Raw genomic sequence first — 24,502 nt, 5'->3', positions numbered from 1 at the left:
TTTGCTATGAAATTCCATCGGGAGAACCTACCTTACAGTCCTATGATTTGATTACATGCATTGAAAATGCTATGAAAAGAAAAATTTGATGATTTTTTACAATTCTATATAAAAATAAACACAAGAGTCCATTATAGGAATATTTTGGGGGGTTCATAATACACGCTTAGATTGGTTTACCTATTTATGGGTACTTCATTCACTCAAATATGGGTAAATTCAATTATACCTATATTATGAGTAAAACATACCTAAATTATCAGTAAAATTTACTGATGTTCTAGAGAAACCGACTTTACCTATATTTGAGTAATCTCATTTACCCATATTTGGGTGAAAAATAATTCATAAACAAATATCCAAACTGATTGCCGCCGCACCACATCAATGTCGCAATCATTGTAAGTTTTCAAATTTTTCCCAATTTTTATTCTTTATGGTGTCAACGTCGGTAACCATTTAAGTTCCGGGTGCAGAGAGGTAATTATTTTGATGTATTTTATCAGGATAGCTAAATATATTCTGAAAATAAATATTGATTTGCCATACACAACTTTTGGGTTGCAACTTTCTTTTGCAGTTCCGATTAGCAGCACCATATTGACCTCCTCGCAGACGACGATCGACGATATACACCAGATAGAAATAATATAAGCTGATTCCTGAACCACCGGTGGGGAACTTCTTCCCTCCGCTGCGAGTCGCTGACCTGAAAAAGCTCAAAATACCAGTCGAGGTACCAGTCGGAATTTTTCAATCCTCCAGCAACCGATTCGGTTTTGCTATTGGGAGTTCTCGGCATGCCCCGAGCTATTGAAAAGCTGGAGATCCCATTCGATATGTCCCAAATTCAATGTTTCACGAAATATTATTCGGAGGACCTCTGCTGTGCAAGTGAAAATGACGACACCAAGCTCATCAATGGATCAAAAGGCCGGCAGTTGCTAAAGGCTCCAACTGAATTCATTCAATGGGCAATGAGATGGAAAAATCGAGATAGATTCCGTTCATGATAGAGGAAACGCAATAGTGAAACGGAATATGAGCGCGGAAGTGGATGCTGTTTAATTTTTGTACCAGGAACAAATTTTGTTTTGTTGCTATGCATGCTGTGTGGTAGTAGCCACTACTCGAGACTACTACTAAAATAATTTCCGGATTGCAGATTTGTGATACGATTGGTAGGTTCAATTAATAGTAAAAACTGTAATGTTTAAGGAATTATTTAGGATTTAATTTGGACTTTCATTTTCCAGATTTTTTTGCGGTCAGTGGCAACCGATCAATTCATTGATACAAAAACGTATTTGTTCATCCGGCACAGTTACCATCTAGCAAGCTGCCACCAGTTACGGAATGGGATGCCGTCAAACGTCCTCATCAACAGTTGGTGCTTTTACTGTTTTCCGATACTTGCTGCGATTGACTCTATATATTCCATGGTGCACCATACTGATAGGAAGCTTCTGTTCAGGAATGTTTCGGTCCATCCGGGATTACTGCCTTCAGGTTCTGCTGCTGGTAACAGCATCCAGCATCACAGGGAATGAAAAATTGGATACAACTATTTTATGAAAATGTAAATTTATATACAGAGATAAATAGACTATTCTGCTTTATATGTATATATTACAAATATTTTTTATTATATTTAAAAAATAGATATTTTATCCAATACGATTTTCAAAACAAAAAATTATTACCCAAATTTAAGTAAATTTTACCTATAATGGAGTACCCATAAATAGGTAAATATTACCATTATTTCCATAAATCACATGTACCCAAATATGGGTAAATGGAACTTCACCCATAAATAGGTATGTGCACTTTTTCCAGATTATGGGTACTGTTCACCCATATTTAGGTGAACTGAACTAAGCGTGTAGGGAAGAAGAACGTCCCGAAACGAAACATGAAAATCAAATGAAGTGTCGACTATAGGGAAGCAATTTCCTATTATGGACCCCCAGGGGGTCTACTATAGGGCGAATTCAGTCCGACTTTACAATGTTAATTTCGAAGAATATCGTCGAGTATTTGAGTGTTTTATGTATGTATCGTGAAGAGGGGATGCAGAGCTTGATATTAGATATCACGCAAAATTAATATTTTGAAAATTTCCACTCATTATGCCCGGAAGAGCAAAATTTCGCTACCAGGGATCCACTATTGGGCATTTTACCCTACACGCTTAGATTGGTTTACCTATTTATGGGTACTTCATTCACTCATATATGGGTAAATGCAACTATACCAATATTATTAGTAAAACCTACCCAAAAAATCGGTTAAGTTTACTGATATTCTGAAGAAACCGACTTTACCTATATTTGAGTAATCACATTTACCCATATTTGGGTGAAAAATTAAACATAAACAAATCCGAACTGGATGGCCGCGCAACGTCGTAGTCGCAAGTTTTTATGATTTCTGATACAATCCCTGTTAATAATTGTTGTTCCGAGTGCATGCAGTTCTTGCAGAGCCCGCATAATCCTAAACCATATTCGGAGCATTACTCAGATCGTTTATGATGATACTTAACAATATTCTTGCAATTCAGATTATTGTACATTGAAATGATAAGCTAACCGTATCACAAACAATGTTAACAGTAAGTTGTATTGTAATTGCCAAAACTATTATTTGGGTAATGGGCGGTTAAGTATAATTACCATATAAAAAATGAAATTTTCCAGTACATATTTTTTGGTGTACATTATGTCTTGCAGGTGTTGTATAATCCTTGTTCCAAGTAAATAACTATATGGGTAACAATGTACGTACAGTATGACCATGAATAAATAATTTGCATCGTACTGTAACCTTTATTGTTAGTGTGGACTGGGCATTATGGGATTTTTCATCGAAATAAAAACATGCCTTTATATGAACTTTTGTTTTTATTGAATCATTTTTTTATTTTATTGAATATTAAATTGCAATAAAACTATTGCATGTCTTCTATTCTACCGGTTGATGGCCGAGATAATTGGTTTTCTTGAATTTTATCTGAAACGATAACATGGTAGGTATACATTGATTATATTAAAAGTGGAGGGTTTAATGAGAAGTACGTACCTGATAACCCATTGGCAAACATTAGGAAATTGCTGCTCGTCTATCATCTGGCTATAGAAATTGGATCTGCAAATGTTCAGCAAAGTTATTAAAATTAAACTATTTATCGATTGAATTATAATAATTTATAAACTCACCTAATCACTTTACCACCCAGGTTCAATAAAAAACCCAAATAAATGGACTTATAAATTTAGGTAATAAATCACTCGCGGACAGTTTAGAGGAAGTTCAACATGGTTGCCGCTCGGATGTTAAAAGATCTGCACATTCTTTTTTGTGACACACACATTATTAACTAACTGGAACGAATATCACAGTTTTACCATAGGAAGACATCCCGTCCCGATGAATCCATGTTTCTAATGAATGATACATAATTATTAAAAAGTACGGGCACATGTCATGACTATTTCCGTTATAGTTCTCATTTAATTTTGTGCCATTTTTCAACAAAGTAATACTGATTTTCAAGTATATGAAATTATAATGTAATGCTTTATTGTATTTTAATCGTACGTGGTATCGTGAATTTGAAATTGCGTATGGTGAAAATTGAGGCAAGTTATAAAGTCAAAATATAAATCGGTGATTACATGAATTGTAACAATATTACTTAATTCATATGAATCATATCAATTTCACAGTATACTGTTTTCTATTATGCGGGAGGTAACTATTTTGTTGTCTTTTACTTATTATATAGGATTGCAATATTTTGTTAATATTGAATTGATTCTTGATACACAACTTATAGGTTGCAACCTCTTGACGATCTTTTCCGGTCCCACACCGTACCAACATATCCGCCTCTTCGCAGGCGCGGTCGACGACTATACAGCAGATATCAAGAATAGAAACAAACTCTCCAACCATCGGTGAAATATTTTCTGCTCACAGCTGTGAATTTGTGACCCAAAACGACTCGATACGTTGCTTCAATCGACTCGCTACGTTGTATCAATCAATCCTTCAGCAACCGCCTCGGCTGCATAGCTGTTAAGATAAATGGATATTCTCTTCCGACAAGTCTCAGCTCATCGCACTATAATTGCACAGCAATTAGTTGCAAGAAAAACGAACATCTGTGCTAAAGAAATGAGAGTGGAAATGATGAAGGCACCCAACACATCGGACAAACCTAGCCGGAAGATCCTGCGTTCCAATTGGCATACTGCTTCGTCTTGTTCAGGATCGTCAGCCGCGATGGTAGTGGCCGCGATGGCGACAAGAAAAACAGATTTATTAACTGGTAATGAGCTCATACGAATGAACTGGTAATGAGCATCGAAAGTCCAGACGATGGATCCGTTTAAGATACAGGAAGCGCGAGAGGAAAACGGTATGTGACCGCAACAGGGGATTCTGATCTTTTTGTATCAAGTATTGACAAATTTGGTTTGGATCCGATGCTACTGCTGAAGCCGGATTGCAAATTCTTGATTCGATTGGTAGGTTCAGTTTAAATTACATAGTTTAATGGAATTATTTAGCATTTAACTTTGACTTATTTTCCAGATCTTTTTGTGATCGGTGACAATTGTTTTATTGATCGTTCCAACCTCGGTTCCAACAACATCTGTTCTTCTGGCACAATTACCAGTTTCTGAATGGTATGCCGTCAGCCATCCACACCAGCTATTGTTGCTTCGTTGTCAGCTAACTGGTTTCCGACTTGTTGCCGGAAGCCGCTGCTATACTGCCACGAAGCTGCTGCTAAGGGATATTCCGACCCGTCCGAAATTGCTGTTATCAGTTTCTTCTGCTGGTGATGCAGCATCCAGCACCATGAAACATAGAATTTAATATTGATGAAACTATTTTATGAAAATGGAAAGCATGCATTTAAACCAGCTGAATAGTTTATAGTCGTATGATCAAAAAAATTTGTTGCTAAATATTTATGAAAATATAAATTTCATTTAATACGATTTTCGAAACGAAAACATAAAAATATCACCCATATGTAAGTGAATTTTACCTATAATAGAGTACTCATAAATAGGTAAACATTACTAATATTTCCATGAACCACTTGTACGCAAATATGGGTAAATGGCATTTCACCCATAAATACGTATGTGCACTTTTTGGTGATTATGGGTACTGTTCACCCATATTTGAGTGAACTGAACTAAGCGTGTATAGTGCCAGAAAAGTAATTTTACTTAAATTTGGGTTATTGGCCCAAACCACGGTTTTGAGTGCAAACAACCCACTTTTGGGTAGTTTTGGTTTTCAGTGTGCATTCCAGTTTCAAGCTGAGATGTTGCATGCAAGTTATGGTTAACGTCGCGCGAGCGATGACAATTATTGTGTATCCGGAATAAATTTATACCGCTTTTTATACCGAAGTTGGATTTTTCTGCAGATACAGGCAACTTTCCCAACTTCGGAAGTAGTGCGCTGGATTCCCCTAAAGATGCGCTAAACAACGCATCCATTAGTTTGACAGATAAAACTTCGGAAGAAAGTTCGGTTCGGAAGTCCGGACTTCCGAATTCTAAGTTGGTGCTACGCCGACAATATTATTTATTTGTATACAATTTCAAAAAGCGGCGCAATAGACCAATGCAAGATCTTGATCTAACCTCACTTATTTGACAGTTCACAGAGCTTGTTTACAAGGTGTTAGAAGAAAAATCGATGAGGAGAAAATTAAAATTCATATTTTTAGTTTAAAATTTCTGCGATCCGAATATTTCAATGATATTCTTTGCATTCAGCATGAAATCAATCGCAAAGGACATCTACATGCGAATAAAATGACGAAACAATTTTATCGGAAGCTTCGCCAGAGGCTAAGTCCCAGTGAAAAAGCTCTGTGAACTGTCAACCTACGTCATCATGCACTGGTCTATGTCAAAAATACCTGTTTTTCGATGGCCGTCGGTTGTTTTAATTCGTGATTAGAAAATTATTACAATATTGTGAGTTTTTATCATATTTGTTGTGTTGTTGCATGTACAACTATTAAAAAAACTAGACAATTTCACAAAAATGAACAGAACCGTCAGCATGAAGCGACTGAATACGCCGTCCAATGCGACAAACATTGGCGCGGCAGAGGAGCAATTGGATGTAGCAATTTTCCACTGTTTGACCGTACTGACCAAGCGACACACCCCCTCGGAACAATTCCGCGCGGTATTCTCTAAGGTACGTGATGGCTGATAGCAGTTATTTAATTAAAACTAGCCGTTGATTATACCTAATGGTTAACTGTGAATATTTAACCAAGAATATCAAATATTTTGTAAAACAAAATAAAAAAAAAATAAATCTCGGGTACTTATTCAAAAGGACGTATGTGATTTTGTAAACAAAGATTCAAACGTCGTTTTTTCCAACCTGATAGCACTCCCACATAAATCATCACCACAGACAGGTAGTGGAAGCCTTCGGCTACCTGTTGATGGTGTTGGTTTGCGGGGGAGTGCTATCAGATCGGACAAATCGACGTTTGAATCTTTGTTTACAAAATCACATACGTCCTTTTGAATAAGTACCCGAGAAATATTGACAATTTAGGGATATTTGGGGGTACCGCTTAATAAGACGTTCCTACGGAAACAATAGTAAAAATTACCTTTTTGTTGCCGAGTACGCTCATTGTAAACAAGGTATTTACAATAATATTATTCCGAAATCAAAAATTACAAATTACAAGAATTTCGACTCATTCTAACAATGAAATTATCTTAAAAATACATTTCAGGGAATGTTCCTTAAACCGAACACCAAGGCTTTTATTCACGTTATTCACTTTCTGTTCAATGTGTACGATGCCAAGGAATTCCGAAAGCGTTTTTATTGGCCGATTTTCGATAAAAATGCGGAAAGTGCTTTCCGCAGTTCAACCGTTGAATATGTGAACAACCTGGTGGAGCGTGGAAAGTTGGATATGGAGAAGATTAAGGCCCACACTGTGGTACTGCCTGGAGGATTAAAGTTCATGAAGTTCTTGCTGGTATTGATTAAGTTTGTCACGAAAGAAGAATTGCGGAGAACTAGTGCAAGTCCTGGTGGCAGGATTATTTGCAAATATGATGTATTGAAGCTCGTACAACTCCATCAAGAATGGGAGACACTTGGGGCAAATGTTAGAGAAGCTATCCAAAAAGATGTAGCTCTCATTCATATCAGAATACAGGACATTGATGAATTGCTTCAGAAATTGTTTGCTGATTGCCAAGGACCCGCAAAACAGATGAGTTATGAAAAATTGATGGAACTGTGGGGAACGTTTAATAGGAAACGATTCCAAGAGACTGAAGCGAAACGGAGGCGTTTGCAAGAAGTAACGGCCGAATACAATAAAGTAATTGCAACGGCAAAACGAAAGCTCGAACCTAAAGAACTAATCTTGGGGATAAAGGAGGACGAGCTAAAGGAAACTTTATACCGCTTAGAAGTGCTGTATCCTGATAACGCCTACAATTTTCGAGAAGTTTTTGATGAGAATGGTAAAATAAGTGCAGTTAAATTGTTTGAAATTTTGATCTTCCTCGTTCCTGATATAAATCAACATTTGTCAGGGTTTACAGTTCGAAACATCGAGTCACTTAAGTTCGAAATGAAAGAACTCTCCAAAGTTGTTGTTAAATCCGATAGCATATGTCACGAATTGACATCTTTACGCAGAAGCTTACCGTTTGGAGATAGCAAATTTCAGGAGCTACATAATCCGAACCAAGCCGATGAATTAAATGCAGATCTTGGAATCAGGAATAAAATTTTCAATACTCCTCCAATTACACTCAATTTTCAGGATGATTCGGAAGTCGGCAGTCGACCTATGTCTAAAAGGAATCGGCTTGCCCTACTAGATGACGATCAAGTCCATCAGATGAATCTGCGTATGCGACTCTTGTCGACTAGCATTTGCCAACAGTTGCCCAGGACACCTCGTTCTGCTAAGAAATCAAAAATAGCACCAACAAGTCCTGGAAACGTGTTCGCTGTACCAAAACCTTCCCGCAAGGAGAAGATGAACCCTCTATCAATGCTAAATAAAATAACAGCAAATGGAAAACCTAAATCTAAACCACAGCAACTGTCGGTCAACAGCACTTTGAATATATCGTCTCTTTCGACATTAGGAGAAATATCACTTCGTCCGGAGTTTTCGTCCACCCTTCTTGGCACACCGGAGAAACAAACCCCTCAAACTAGGAAAAGTATTACGTCGAATGAACCCAATAAGGACCTACCCGCGCAAACTACATTCCAGCCGTCGCCTCGTCTTAAAGTCATCTACAGTCAAGACTTGATCATCGAATCTTCTTCAACGACTAAATCGACCATCGCACCGGATTTCCTTCTGGGTCAAAGCAGTCGAAACAGCAAACGGAGAAGCTCTCTGCTGCAGCTCGATCAACTACAGACTTCGCCATCCGGAAAGTTGGAACCCTTAGTTATGAAATCAAAAGCAGTCGTAGGTGCGGCAATGAACTACAGAATGCCAAAGATAAGCATATCTACACCGGAGGAGGCAGATTCTGGAATTGGGGAAGCCACTAAAGCTACGGAAGCGGATGATGTAGTTAGCTATGAAGCTGCACACTGTCAGGATGATCTAGAATGTACTTTACATCAGGAGGTAAGTGAAGCCGTTGACATTTTATGTTATTTGAGTTTGGTGATGATTCAATCAGCTTATAGTGCCGGAATATTCAACCTCGGTTGAGGTACAAAAAGCGATAGATAACGCTCGATAAAGTTTACCTTCCCTGAAGGATTTGAGCCTAGTTTTAAAGCGACGCGCCATGAGTAGATTTTGGCTATTCTCACCTGAGTCGATTTTGTAATACAAATGGGATCATACGGTTGATCTTATTTTATTCTTTATTCTTTACATTCGTTTACTTCTATATCCAGTTTTCCGCGAGCGGTAATGGCCGCCGCCTTGTCTGCGGGTTAGTCTCTGATTTGACATTTCTGGAGGTCAACTGCACCCACCGTTCGAGCATTTTGATCAATGTGGTATATTAAAAGGCTTGAATTCACTTAATCAGCACCTTCTTTTAAGCCACTAGATCAGAATGCTCGGAGTTGTGGGTGCAGTTGACCTCCAGAAATGTCAAATCAGAGACTAACCCGCAGGTAAGCTGGCGGCCATTACCGCTCGCGGAAAACTGGATAGGTATTCAAATAGAGCTCGATGCTCATACGTAGCGTCTTTTCAACGCTTTGTGCATGTCGCGTCAATAAAAGCAGGTGTGCACCGGAAAAAGCGGTAACGCAGCGTCCCCGCGCCGATGCACATCTGCATTATTTTTACGTTGCGTGCACGTGGTGTTGAAAAGACGCTGCGTGGGCATCAGGCCTCACTCTCGCCAAGTCGTTTTGCACCTGGTCTGCCTATCTAACTTGCTGCGTTCCCGCGGTCTTGTACCAGCCGGATCTGAAGAGAACGCCATGTTTGCAGGATTGCTATCCGCTATTACGAACAGCGGGGAAAAAAGTCCATCTTCTTGTCGGGGGAAGCCCATATGACATAATTCCGTTTGACATAAGGTTGTTTGGCATAACGAGTTAAATGTCTGATATTTCATATGTACGATCTATACTGGAATATTGTAGCATTGTATGGTTGCGTTATTCAACCAGACATGAATAAAGAATAGAATCAGTATAAAAACAATTTCTACTATATAGGTATAGGTTGGACGTCATCTACTCTTCCATCTTAGGAAGCACGTTGCATGCTTATAAACATGCAATCATTGAAAAAGCGTCGAGAATTTGCAACGGTTTTATTTGTGAACGATATAGTTTCTCAAAGTATTGATTCAACTGAAATTTTATGAAAATTCAATTTTTACATACCTAATCGGCTACTTCGATATAGAACATTACTTTTAATCATTCATCGTCGAACAAATTACACCAAATTTGGGCATCTTAACCGAATAATGGCTGTTTACAATCAACACTGTTGACTTAACAATGTCTCGGCATAACACTAGACAATATTTTCAAAGAACAAACATTAGAAATTTAGCTATAGAAATTCAAAATCAAAATTATATACAACTTTACTAAAAAGCCGCTTATATTTTCTATCTATACTATATATAATAGCCCTGTTTGTCTGTCCGGTGACTAGCCAACCAGACGCAGCACGCGGGGAAATTCTCACAAAAAAAAATAAAATATTTCACACTTTGATTCTTTTTTACTATCAGATGCAGAAAACAAAACCAGTGACACTCTTAGACAACCAGACATAGCATTTGATGAAAAAAAAATCACAGACAACAGACGTTGAAAATTTTGATTGAAAAACAAAACACTTGCCACGGGCGCTACAGCGTCCCTAAATAAACTAGTATTTTATAATCATACTAATAGCACAGACAAACAGACGTAACACTGATGAGATTCCCATCGTCCATGCATTGAACGGTCGTTTTAAATTAAACTGATTATTCGTTTCACACCTAGAGGCGCGCGCATCGTTTACCTTTGGATTTGACATCTAGCGCCTTCTGTTGACATTGTCGTACTAAATAACATTTCATGCAACATGCACGCGAGATGAGCATGAGCAGGATAACCGTACAATTCGTAGTTGCTACTCCGTGATTGACTAGAACTTGCGAAATTGCACAGGGAACCAATTGAATGGAGCTTGGGTTTAGCTATCATTCTCAATGTGCAAATTTCGGAAATTCAATGCATTTTACTAAGTCAATTACGGCGCCGGCCACGTCCTTACGGTTATCAAGGGAAGGAAGGATTATTAGTTCAACTCTCGTTGCTACTAGAGACCGAGTATACCTCTGCATCTCCACGATAGTCTTAGGATAGGATATTGTGTTAGTATGAAGGGATATATTATCTGGATTCACTTTGGTAAGTGATGCGATCTATGGGATAGGAATATATGAATGAGAATTAGAAGTACTAGAGTAATGAGAAAGTATTAAAGTGAATTCTAATGGGATTCATTTTTACAATTAGAATTTGAATGTTATTGGATTCTAATACCACGCACATGTCTACCACACCATCGCTACCCGCATATCAACCTCACACATTCTTACTTGTATGAGGCCTGCACGAGCATAGCGACCGTATATAGCATTCGTATGCGGGTACAAATGAATACCAATCTATTTTTACATTTTTATTTACTGCTACTAAGTAACAGGCAGCTTTTTATAACAATTCTATATTTAGAATCATACTTGCTAGCAATGAGAATTTGATTTGCAAAGAGATTGAGTTATATGATTAACGAAATTATCTAATAGGAAATTGGAAAGGGCCAGGGATCAAACCCTTAATCTCCTGCTTATGAGGCAGAAGCAGTGACACAAGGCCACCAAGCACCTTTTTTCATGCAACATGCACGCGAGATGGTGATAAAGTAACTGGGCGATGGATTTTTTAGAAAATTGTTCTAACTGTCACGTCTGTTTGTCTGTGCTAATAGCATTACAAAAAAGGCAAAAACGAGCAATGGGTAATGTTTTCAACATAACCGTGAGTAGACGTAGGACTTGTATAAACGTAACGTATTTAACGTATAACGGCTCTGTCTCATTTCCCGAATTAAATTTAAATTGACTTAAAACTGACAGTTCAAAAATTTAAAAATCACCCGGCCATAAGAATGGCTGCGTGCTACCCAGCAATTTCAATAAGACATCGATCAAGAATGATTCGATATCTGTCAAAAGTAATCCTGCTCATCCAGCAGGGTTATTCGATAATTATTGAACTGTCACTTTTAAGTTTAATTATCCAATTGAGACAGACACTTAAGCCCCAAACGCAATACAACGGAACGGCGACGGAAACGGTAAATTTTACAGTTAGCCCATATATTTTCTGTCAAATTTGCCGTTTCCGTCGCCGTTCCGTTGTATTGCGTTTGGGGCTTTACATTTAACTTCTAACTTTTGGATCTATAGAGTTTGATTATAGGTATTGATATTGGAAACGACAACTTCCATGCAGTGTAGAATTATTAGCAATTTGTTTATTCAAATCTTCTGGAAATAAAACTAATAATTAAATACATAATTAGAATTGCTTTGTTTCGAACTATTAAGCCCTTATTTACTCAAGCAAATGTAGGGCATCTATAGATTTATTATTGATGATAGTATTTGAAGTTTAAACATTTTATTTATAAATCTTCCAGACTTGGGCAAAATGTGCTATTTTAGGGGAACTGTCCCATTTTCCAAACAAAGAAATACAGCGCCAATTTCGTTGCTTCTTTTTGCTAACATGCGTGCTTACTGCTGAAAAAAAATCACAACAAAGAGAAACAAGTCAAGGAGCAGTAACCCTACTAAAATAGAGGAGGTATTGCTAATACGTCAACGAAAAATTACAAACTCCGAGTCTACGTCAAGTTTAATAATACAATTTCTCAGAAAATGAAAAACAAAAAAAAAAAGATAAAGTTTATTTAAATATTCTTCTGGAAATTATTTTTTACGGACATTTACATGTAACACAGCGAAATTTTCTAATCTAAAATGGATATTAACACTATTGCTGATTGTGCATCTTTAATTGCTAATGCCTTTTGCAAATAAATGAAAGTAATTATTTTAATAGAATTTTTATTTTCATCAGCGTACTTTTTTTTCTAGGGAATCAGAACTGTTATAGTATAACCATGTTTCAATGTACGTGTGGTTCTGTAATCATATGAATTATGAAACCCATCACCTGGATGAGCAGACCAAATCTCTCTAATTTTATTCTTCCTCATCCACCGCTGCCCTCACTGCCACAGCCATCATCGGCCTGTAGCCGTGAACCCCGAGCGATGCGATGGGCGATTGAATCCATCGCAACCGACACCACTGCATCCGACCATCATCAAGCACAGAATGACAAAAAAATGCGCCCACTTCTTTAATGCATATTCACAGACCCACCCACCGGCAGTTCTACCGCTGGTGACTGTATGCTGTCGCTCGCACACGACAGGCACTGCTTCTTTTATACACAACGAAAATCTTCCGGTAGACCCGAACATACCGTGACATACCGCATTCTGATGTCCGTGTTAGGAATGCACGGGATTGGTTACATATGAAATTTTGACTGGCTTTGACAAGAATTGAAATTCTCAGTAGCTAATCGTTAATAATCTTAAGTTTCAATAAAATAGGCAAAATGGTGGAGAGTGTCCAAGTCGATTGATATATACACTACCCACCAAAAGTATGGAAGCGCAAAAATAAGTATTGCAACACCTACTTTGAATATTGCAACACCCCCAAAAAAGTTTAGCATCACTTCAGAACTCCCATATTCCCATCGGATCTTTTCCATTTAGAATAATGGGACCTTCAACAAATTCACGACGATAAGTGCATTAGGCCGGACGTCAATTTAGCTCCCTGGGTGCCTTGGCCACCGGGTGGACATCCGGATGCTCCGGATTCTGGAACACGTGTGAAGTCACAATTTAATAAATGCATTCATTCCAGCGAGATGCGGTTTTCATCATCTTTCGTAATCGTAATATGACAGGAAAATCAATGCTGACTGACGTTTGCTTGACCAGTTAGTGGTAGCCTCCCACTGATTCTCGGGAGTTCCGGAACATCCGGTAAAGTGGTCAATTATTAATATTCGTCCCAGAAAGCTGCGTTTTTTTTCTAAACGGTTTGTGGAGGCATTGTGAGAGAAAAATCAATGAAAGCATCACTAATTGACCCCAGGTGGTCTCCCAGTATTCCTCCGGAAGATCCAGAATATCCGGTAAAGTGGTCAATTATTTAAATTCCTCCCAAAACGCTGCGATTTTTCTAAACGGTTTGTGAAAGCATTGTCAGGGAAAAATCAATGAAAGCATAACTAATTGATCCCAGGTGGTCTCCCAGTATTCCTCCGGAAGATCCGGAAACATCCGGTAAAGTGGTCAATTATTTAAATTCGTCCCAGAAAGCTGCGAGTTTTTCTAAACGGTTTGTAGAAGCATTTTCAGAGAAAAATCAATGCAAGCATCACTAATTGAACCCAGGTTGTCTCCCAGTATTCCTCCGGAAGATCCGGAACATCCGGCAAAGTGGTCAATTATTAATATTCGTCCCAGAAAGCTGCGATTTTTTCTAAACGGTTTGTGGAAGCATTGTCAGAGAAAAAACCAGAGCAAGCATCACTAATTGGTCTCCAAGTGTTCTTCCGGAAGATCCGGAACATCCGGTAAAGTGGTCAATTTTTAAATTACGTCCCAGCAAGCTGCGAGTTTTTCTAAAACGTCTGTGGTAGTATTGTGAGAGCAAAATCAATGCAAGCACCACTCATTGACCAGTGGATAATCCAGTGAAGTGGTCATATTTAATGGTTTTATAATGCATCCCAGAAAACTGCGATTTTTCCTATACCGTTTGTACAGGCAAACCTCAATGAGTCGATAATGAAGACTCGTTTAAATATCGAGACGTGGAATAGAGAATCATTGAAAATCTGTTTGAAGGGACCATCACAGTAACCCAGAATATTTTTTTCAATATGGCATATTTTGCCTCCATGAGTCGACATCGAGTCATAGAACATCAACTCATAGAGGTTTGACTGTAATAGTAATGCCAGAGTTAAATCAATGCGAGCATCTCCCATTGACGCCTGGTGGCCACCTAGTAATCCTCCGGGAGCTTTAGAATATCCGGAGAAGTGGTAAATTTCTGTAATTCAACTCAGAAAGCTGCAACATTTTGAAAATCGCTTGTTGTAAAAATGTCAGAGCTAATTCAATATAACAACCAGTCGTTCTCCTCGGATGGTCCTCTAGAAGTTCTGGAACATTCGGTGAAGTGGTCCATTTTTTAAATTCGTCTTAGTAATCCTCCCTCGTAAGTTAGATGTAGCAATATGAAAGCAAAATTTCACTGAGTGGTCCTCAGGAATAGACCTGTGCGCCGCCACCATCAAAATGAATTGTATGAAAATTTACCACGTCCAAATATTTTTTACAACGCCGATGGCTATTGTAGGCAGTAGGATTATGGATTTCGAACTTTTTTCCAAAAGAGCATTAACAGTAAAGTCAAGTTCAGTTTTCCAGTTTCGTCTAACTCCTGTCAGAAATACATATTTTCCACCATGTTCATATGACATTTTTCCACTTCTAATGATGCAGAATATAATCTCATTTCCGATATAGTTTATAAATCGGAATCACCCAAAATTATTTCAAACAATTTTGTAAAAATTTCTTCAGATTCAAATTAAGAATATCTTCGAGAATTTCTTAAGAACGTTGTTAAAAAAATCCTTCAGGAATTTCATTATGAATTCTTTTAGGAACTCCTTCAGATATTCGCATAAAAATTCTATCGTAAAATCTTTCTGGAAGGGGATTTCCCGGAGCTATTCCTGGATTTTCTTGAGAATACATTGAGAAATTTTTGGGGAATTTCGAAACGAATCTATAAAGGGATATCTAGAACAATTCTCCACGTAATTTCCGCAGAAATTCCTGGTCATTTTTTGGCTGAATTCCTTGTGGAATACAAGCCCCTCCTTGTGGAAGAAAAAGTTGGAGCATTTCTGGGAGTATTTTCAGGTTAACTTCTTTATAGTATTGCAAGAGTATTCCCTGAAAATAAATCGTGAACGGTTTTCTGGGTGATTTCTGGGGAATTCCTGAAAGAACTTCTTAAAAATTTCCAAACGGTTTTCTGGCGGAATGCGGAATGCGAAATTTCAGGAAAAATATCGGAGATCGGAGATAGGTGGGCTTAAAAGAATTCCATGTGTATTTAGAAACGAATTCAGAGGAAATTTCTGTATAGTTCTCAAAGTAATTTATGTAGAGATTTTGGGGGATTTCTGGAGTAGGTCCTAGTGGAATTTTCGGACTCCAGTGGAATTTCCGGAGGAATTCCTGCAAAAAATTTCAAGGGGATTTCTTGGAAGAACGGACGGAAAAACATTTGGAGGAATTCCTGGATAAACTTCCGGTACACTTCCTGAAAAACTCCCGGAGGTATTCCTGGAGGAAATTCTTGAGTAGTTCATGGAGGAACTTCTTAAGAAATTTTCCGAAGGAATTCGGAGGGACTTCTGGAGGAATTCCTAGAGGAACTTCTTGAGGAATTCCTAGAGGAACTTCTTGAGGAATTCCTGGAGAAACTTTGGGAAGCAGTCCTGGAAGGTGAAGGATCTTCCGGAAAAATTCCTGGAAAGAATTTCTGGAGGAGCTTCCGAATGAATTTCTGGAGGAGCTTCCTGAGGAATTTCTGGAAGAACTTCCGAAGGAATTCCTGGAGGAACTTCCGGAGGAATTCCTGGAGGAACTTCCGAAGGAATTCCTGGAGTAACTTCCGAAGGAATTCCTGGAGGTCTTCCGAAGGAATTCCTGGAGGAACTTCCGAAGGAATTCCTGGAGGAACTTCCGAAGGAATTCCTGGAGGAACTTCCGAAGGAATTCCTGGAGGAACTTCCGAAGGAATTCCTGGAGGAACTTCCGAAGGAATTCCTGGAGGAACTTCCGAAGGAATTCCTGGAGAAACTTCCGAAGGAATTCCTGGAGGTCTTCCGAAGGAATTCCTGGAGGAACTTCCGAAGGAATTCCTGGAGGAACTTCCGAAGGAATTCCCGGAGGAACTTCCGAAGGAATTCCTGGAGGAACTTCCGAAGGAATTCCTGGAGGAACTTCCGAAGGAATTCCTGAGGAACTTCCGAAGGAATTCCTGGAGGAACTTCCGAAGGAATTCCTGGAGGAACTTCCGAAGGAATTCCTGGAGGAACTTCCGAAGGAATTCCTGGAGGAACTTCCGAAGGAATTCCTGGAGGAACTTCCGAAGGAATTCCTGGAGGAACTTCCGAAGAAATTCCTGGAGGAACTTCCGAAGGAATTCCTGGAAGAACTTCGGAAGGAATTCCTGGAGGAACTTCCGAAGGAATTCCTGGAGGAACTTCCGAAGGAATTCCTGGAGGAACTTCCGAAGGAATTCCTGGAGGAACTTCCGAAGGAATTCCTGGAGGAACTTCCGAAGGAATTCCTGGAGGAACTTCCGAAGGAATTAGCCTCATGATATACGAATGCAAAAATGGTAACTTGGCTTAGAAACCTCGCAGTTAATAACTGTGGAAGTGCTTAATGAACACTAAGCTGCGAGGCGGCTCTGTCCCAGTGTGGGGATGTAATGCCAATAAGAAGAAGAAGAATTCCTGGGAGGTCTTCCGAAGGAATTCCTGGATGGTCTTCCGAAGGAATTCCTGGAAAGTCTTCCGCAAGAATTCCTAGAAGGACTTCCGAAGGAATTCCCACAATTTTACCACAATCGGCTTAGAAAAAGTCGCAGCTTTTAAGGACGAGATTCAAGAATTGGCCACTTCACCGGATGTCCCGGATCTTCCGGAGGAACAATACGAGGCCACTTGGGATCAATTAGTAATGCTTGCATTGATTTTTCTCTGGCGATGCTCCACCAAACCGTTTAGAAAAAGTCGCAGCTTCCTGGAGCGAATTTCAAAAATTGACCACTTCATCGGAAGTTCCGGAATTTGCGGAGGACCACTGGGAGGCCATCTGGGGTCAATGAGTGATGCTTGCATTGATTTTGCTCTGATAATTCTGCCACAATCGGCTTTGAAAAGTCGCAGCTTTCTGTGACGAATTTCAAAATTTAACCACTTTACCGGATGTTCCGATTTTCCCGGAGGACCACTGGGAGGACGCCAAGGGTCAAGCAAGCGTCAATCAGCATTGATTTTTCTGTCATATTGCGATTACGAAAGATGATGAACATTTGGCATGTCGCTAGAATGAATAGATGTATTAAGCGGTGACTTCACACGTGGTTCAGAATCCGGATAATCCGCGGTCTACCTGGTGTCCAGGGCACTCCAAGGAGCTAAATTGTCCTCCTTCGCAATGCACTTATCGCCGTGATAAATTTTGTAGAAGGTTCCACCATTCTAAATGTAATGGATCCGACGATAAATCTTCACGAATATGTTAGTTCCGGAGTGATGCTAAACTTTTCGGAGTGTTGCAATATTCAAAGCAGGTGTTGCAATACTTATTTTTGCGCTTCCATACTTTTGGCGGGTAGTGTAATTCTTAAAAATCCATCGAAAGATAAAGGCGCTAGAAACGTTCAAAATCTTCCCTTCCAGCGTAACGCTCTCGATTTCCAAAAATCTAAATGACACCCAGTGTATAGTAAAGAAAGACGTAAGTCCTACGTCAAAAAACCCAACCTAATTCACCGAGTAGTGATACTGCCTTTCTCGAATTTAGCCAAGACACCAACCTTATATGGTGCTAATATGGGTCGATGTACCATTTTATTTATAACTTTTAGGCGCAACGGTCGATCGTTATGAAATTCAATAGTGATCAACTAGAGTTTGTCGCCCATCGAATGCAACTTGTTGCGAGGAAATCGGTTAAAAATTGCTATACGAAAAGTTGGCTAATGTTTTTCGGTTTTCGTGTGCACACACACACACATACACACGGACATACAGACATTTGTTCAGCTCGACGAGCTGAGTCGATTGGTATATAACACTATGGGTCTCCGAGGCTTCTATAAAAAGTTCGTTTTCGGAGTGAAATGATAGCCTTTCGGTACAACTTTGTTGTACGAGAAAGGCAAAAAGAACAAACATGTATATGTATATATACTAGTCTACGATGGTTGACTAAATAAAAATAAATAAATATGTATTCTCAATGATTTATAGTAAAAGTTACGTGAATTTTAGGTGAACATACGATTCTATAACATTCCCCAGAAAACCATACCCCAGAAAACCATTCCCCAGAAAACCGTTCCCCAGAAAACCACTTCCCAGAATGTACCATTCCCCAGAAAACCATTTCCCAGAATGAAACATTCCCCCGAAAACCATTCCCCAGAATGGACCATATCCCAGAATTGTTTTCATACCTTTAAAAAGATTCCTGTAATGAAGAAAAAGATTTTGGCAACTAAAAAACTGGAATAAAATGAACGGCTCGGAAAAAAAAATACAAAGGAGTACAGTTCAATCTGATATAATAGATTATGTTATACAAAGATATTCCATTAGTCTTCAAACTTAAACTAATGAATATTAGCATATGGTCCATGGTTCGCCGTGCGGCGCAGCTTAGTCTTGCTGGTATGGCATGACCGCTGGAAGGCTCTGCCACATCGAATTTTGAAATACTGCTTCTGATCCTGCTTATACAATGGAGCTTAGTTGACCAAAAAATGCTATGACAGTTTTCGAAACATTTTCACGCTTAAAATGTTCGACCGTGTACTTTTCTCATGGTCTTGGTTCACTTGATAAAGCACAATGCGCGCCGCAATACTTTCTGTTTCGACGGCATGTTTTAAGGATTCATTCACATAAAGTAATATTTCGGTGAAAGCATTTTTATTGAAATAGAAATCCAATCATTCCAATGTTTTAGTTGCCACCCGTTATAAGCCTAAATCAGTCATTGAAAAAAATGACCTTATTATATTCAAATGTGTGCTTTTCTAGAAGCGTTCAATTATGATTCACCTTATTTCCGGCTAATGCTTCTAGTAAACGGGCATTCCTATGTACATGGCACAGTTATGCGTGTAACGGCAGTATTTGTATTTTTTTTTGAATTTGTTCAATGAAACTGTAGATTTTTATAAGTGCGGGTAAATTCATATTCCAAAAGAAGGCATCATCCACTTGTTTGATATACTCCGTGCAAACGCGTGATTTGAAAAAAGGGGTGTTTCAAGCAAATGTGTGAGTCTAAAAAATGTATCACTCATTTGCCTTTTTCCGAGCAAATGCGCATTTTAAAAGAAGGAATCATTCGTTAACCTTATTTCGGGAAAATTTGGCTGGTCATGTTGTTCGTATGCCGGAAGAACGTCAAGCGAAGATAATATTTAGTAGAGAACCCGGAAGAGGCCGCAGGCTTCGTGGAAGGCCGCGTACACGATGGCTTTTTGCAGTTGAAGAGGACCTGAGGGCGCTCAATGTTCAGGGCGACTGGAAGCGATTGGCCCAGGATCGAGTCCAGTGGAGAAGGATACTCCATTCGGCGTAGGCTCATCGAAGAGCTGTAGCCCATCAAGTATCAAGTATCGTGCCTTTCAAGAAGGAATTATTCACTCATTTTTATATTCTTGTTCCTTATTATGGACAAATGCGTGTGAAGCACAAACATATTAAAGACGTTTTAAAAGTTTTTAAATCATTGACTTAATTGCCTTATTCCAGGCAAATGCGTGGGTTCCTATTTGATTCCTCAATCAAGGCATGCTTCAAAATAAGAAGAAATTTTTTTCTGTTTTGGGGTCAGAATAGACGTGACCATATGCTAAGCTGAGCCAGTATAGACGTGACTATGCTATGCGACGTGACGCGACAGTGCAGTTTGATAGTTCATTGATAATAATTGTTATTCGTTTGCGTGAGTCGCGTCACGTCGCATCGCACATCGCGGTTAGGGTGTGGCCAGATAGACACGAAATGCAATGCGAAGCGAAGCGTCCATGCGATTTGACAGTTCCTTATTATTGATTGTTATTCCTTTGCGTGCAATTTTCGCGCGACGTCGCGTAGGCGCGTCTATTCTGGCAGAAACCTTACTTTGGCGTGCACCTTATGGTCATTATATCAAAAGGCACATTGTATTTGAAACTATAGTTTCTAAAAATTACCTCAATGGCCTTTGCACATCCAACTCATCAACACAAATGATTTTAATTATGGTGACTTATTATGAAATCATGTTTATCTATATATTATGTTTTCTGGGGAACGGTACATTCTGGGGAATGGTTTTCTGGGGAACGGTACATTCTGGGGATTGATTTTCTGGGGAATGGTACATTCTGGCGATTGGTTTTCTGGGGAACGGTACATTCTGGGAAATGGAATTCTGGGGTATGGTTTTCTGGGGAACGGTTTTCTGGGGAATAGTATAGAACCGAACATACTAACGTTACCATCGTCGTTTGTGCAAGACAGATCAGTGATTTTCCGAAGGGTCATTTTGCATAAAGACCATTTGGCATAATGTGTTGGGTACCTCGAAGGTATTTGACATAACGGCCAATTGGCATAAATACCTTTTGAAATAAACACTGAAAATATGTGTCAAATATAGTGGGCCGTTTGGCATAATGCCCACAACAAAAAAAAGGTTATTAATATATGATTCCTTGTTTGATTCCATCTTTAGAAGTATGCATTAGCCCGGACTAAGGAAAAAGAGTAGATGGTCCCTTCTTTAAAAGTATGCATTTGCAAGAAATAAGGCAAGAGTAGATGAGTAGAGCAGAGTGGGGTAAGAGTACGCAATTTCAATCGAACATGTAGACCGCTTGAAGCTAGTTTCTGCATATCAAATCAATGTCGACGATTCGGATACTCTTCCTATAATTTGCCCAACGCTAACAATAATGATATTATCGAAATTCGCTTTTAGTAGAACCTATTTGAAAGACACCTGAAAAACGCACTCTTACCTCATCGGTGGGGTAAAAGTGCGCTTCGGGTGGGGTAAGAGTACGCAATTTTTCAATCATGCGTTTTAATGCTCATTGTCAATCAATTTTTGTTCTCGTATACAAAGTATCCGTAAAGGCTGTATGATCGCTCCAAAAACAAACTTTTTATAGAAGGCCTGGGGACCCATAGTTTGATGTGGTTTTATATACCAATCGAATCAGTTCGACGAATTGAGGTGATGTCTATGTGTTTTTTTTTCTTCCTAAGCAATGGGGGGGGGGGGGGTAATCTGCTCAACAGACATCCTGGGTTGTCCAGGAAGTGCGGGGTTAGAGACCACCTCCAACAGCAAACGAGGGAGGCAGGACTACATCCCCGACCCGCTAAACCGTTTCCATTGCCGCCAAGCCCATAGTCCCTTCGGTACAACCAGAAAGTAATGCTTCAAAGGGGAGCCAGTGCACAACGCACCCTCGAGGTTAGCTGCGTGTCCTTGCAACACTGAGCATCGTGACTCGCTTTTTTAGAAGAACACCATGCCGGCTTTCCAGGTGGCCTTACCACGCCCTATGTTCTCCGAAGGTGGGAAGGGTCGACTTCGCGCCTGCTTCCTTCTGCACGACTGGTATCAAGAATAATGATGTCGCATGCACCCCAAATTGACCTCTCTGCGACAGGGCCTATTCGCCAACACACAGAGGGACTTGCCGACGCGGTGTCTACGCCTGCCCCAGCCTTGACGAGCACCCCTTTCCGTCCTCGGGCTCGGAACCCGCCCGGTTGACCGACGCCGCGAAAGCGACGATACCATGTTGTTCTTCGCGCGGCCACTTGGTCGATAAAAGGATCGAGTTCGACCACAGAGCATGACCACCGGTATGACCCATGAAGCCGACTCCGATCCCTTGGACCACCTCTTATTTGCGCCTGAACTAGCCATCCTTGAGTCCACGCGCCACCTTCTGTGTAGCTCCGAGACGATTTGGGCGATAGCCGATAAAACGGCGTTCCAGCCAACTTCATCTTTACACATCCTCCGAACTAGGTTGTCCGGGGTAGTGTCCAGACCACATGTGGCAAGCATGTGGTCACACATTGCGCGAAAACGTGGGCACACGAGCAACACGTGTTCCGCCGTTTCCTCTAAACCTGCGCACACCAAACACTCGGGCGAGGCCGAGCAAGCCAGCTGCGTTACCTGCACTGTGATTTTGCAGCACGCTTAAACGCCGGGCACATCGAACCCCCATGGGGTGCTTGCTGTTCACAGCTTTGCTGGAACAAATCAAACAATTGGGAGAGTTCGTGCAGCATTGTGCCTTATGTCCCTCCAATCCGCAGCGTCGACAGAGATTGCTTCTGTCAGGGCCTTTGCAGTCCCATTGCTTGTGCCCCGGTTCCAGGCACTTGAAGCAAACTTCGGGTTGCTCGTATATGCCCACAGGGCATACCGATCATCCCACCTTGACGCTCCCTAACTTGACTACCTTGGAGGCGTCCGCTGCAGATAGCCGAACCAATGCTACCTGCGTCCCTGCCGGACCTTTCCGTAGCCGAACGGCTGCGGTGGGCGTCTCCACTTCACACTGTCGCCGCAGTGTGTGACGAGCTCTTCGTCTTCGGTGATCTCGTCCAGGTCTTCAACCCTTAGATTCACCTCCGTCGTGAGTGCCCTCACCTTGACCGTCCAGGGACTTCACCCGCCAACTTCTTGTAGGCGGCGCCCTTTTGCGAGACGCCCCGCTTCAGCTCGAGGATCATCTCGCCCATCCGGGTACGTCTTATTCGACGTACGTCGGCGCCGAGTTCATCGAGCTTGACGTCACTCCTCATCGCCTTCAAGACGTCCGAGTACTTAGCCTCGTCCGTCTTGATGATTAGGACATCGCCCCTGGAGCGATTGGCGCCTACCCTAGACTTCTTGCTACCCTCGTTCGCCTGGGCCTTCTTTTCGGCCCTTGACGTTGTCGCGACCGGTCTGTTTTCAATCCGGTTTTAATGAAATAGCAACAGTAGAAGGCCACAGCCTATCCACTGTTACCTGACATCACCCTGTTCGCCGCAGTGAGGGTAACTCCATAAAAACCTTTCTGCAGTCACCAACGGCCAGGGTGTTCCGAAATGAGTACTCGGTCCGAGTGCTCAACCAGGCTCCATCCGAGCCAACAAGCGGGCTCCGTCCGAGCCACCCAGTGGGCTGCATCCGAGCCACCAAGCGTGCTTCATCCAAGCCACCAAGCGGGCTCCGTCCGAGCCACCCATCGGGCTCCGTCCGAGCCACCCATCGGGCTCCGTCCGAGCCACCCATCGGGCTCCGTCCGAGCCACCCATCGGGCTCCGTCCGAGCCACCAAGCGGGCTCCGTCCGAGCCACCAAGCGGGCTCCGTCCAAGCCATCAAGCGGGCTCCGTCCGAGCCGCCAATCGAGCTCCGTCCGAGCCACCAAGCGGGCTCCGTCCAAGCCTTCAACTCTGATACTGGTTCTCCGATCAGAGTCCATCCGCATCCGTCAATAAACTGAAGCTATCTTCGGTCCATACACGACTCTTTATGCACATACCGAACAAGGTGCTATAGCGATAGGGGAAACATACGTTTACTTGGGACTCAGACATACGTTCGCTTCGATCTCTTGTTTTTTTTTCGTCAGACACACGTTCTTTTTTTTTCCGCTTAGCATTGAGGTGGGTATGCAATGATACTCGATTATTTGCTAAAGTATGTCTGGAATGAAAACTGTTTTATTTTTTCATTCTGTTCATTTTATCTTATTAATAAATTCAAATTACTGTTGCAGCTATTATTCCTACAATCCCCCTCACTTCTACTCTTCCTTTTTATACATAAGTATTATCATAGTCAAATTCAATCCAAACATCTAGTAATTGGAACTGAAAAAGTTTTAAATCCATTTTACATCAAATTACATTGAACAGAAAATATTTGATAATAGATTACTACATTGGTGCAATCACATTTTTAGAAGA

The 24,502-nt window shown here is 40.6% G+C and overlaps 1 protein-coding gene and 2 long non-coding RNA genes across 4 annotated transcripts in view; 2 read left to right on the top strand and 1 right to left on the bottom strand.

Moving 5' to 3' along the window:
• Positions 1-225: 225 nt before the first annotated feature.
• Positions 226-1,607, top strand: LOC134223768 (uncharacterized). The gene is made up of 3 exons (XR_009982716.1): positions 226-480; positions 581-1,181; positions 1,257-1,607. It is a non-coding gene; the product is annotated as an uncharacterized LOC134223768 (long non-coding RNA).
• A 1,286-nt stretch (positions 1,608-2,893) lies between these two features.
• Positions 2,894-3,347, bottom strand: LOC134227308 (uncharacterized). The gene is made up of 3 exons (XR_009983649.1): positions 3,222-3,347; positions 3,085-3,150; positions 2,894-3,015 (listed from the first exon to the last, which is right to left on the bottom strand). It is a non-coding gene; the product is annotated as an uncharacterized LOC134227308 (long non-coding RNA).
• A 2,530-nt stretch (positions 3,348-5,877) lies between these two features.
• The window catches only part of LOC134223403 (augmin complex subunit dgt6), a 35,128-nt gene continuing 16,503 nt past the window's right edge, over positions 5,878-24,502 (top strand). The window contains exons 1-3 of one of the 2 annotated variants that reach the window (XM_062702538.1): positions 5,878-6,014; positions 6,071-6,243; positions 6,803-8,686. In XM_062702538.1, coding sequence (XP_062558522.1) covers positions 6,085-6,243; positions 6,803-8,686 — 2,043 coding nt within the window. In that variant the 5' untranslated portion in view covers positions 5,878-6,014; positions 6,071-6,084. The remainder of the gene's footprint in view (positions 6,015-6,070; positions 6,244-6,802; positions 8,687-24,502) is intronic. The other variant, XM_062702539.1, reaches the window with a different exon arrangement.

Source organism: Armigeres subalbatus, chromosome 3 (genome assembly GCF_024139115.2).
Source record: "Armigeres subalbatus isolate Guangzhou_Male chromosome 3, GZ_Asu_2, whole genome shotgun sequence".
Classification (NCBI taxonomy): domain Eukaryota; kingdom Metazoa; phylum Arthropoda; class Insecta; order Diptera; family Culicidae; genus Armigeres; species Armigeres subalbatus.
The sequence above is the reverse complement of the archived record's forward strand: the minus strand, read 5'-3'. Positions and strand labels throughout refer to the sequence as shown.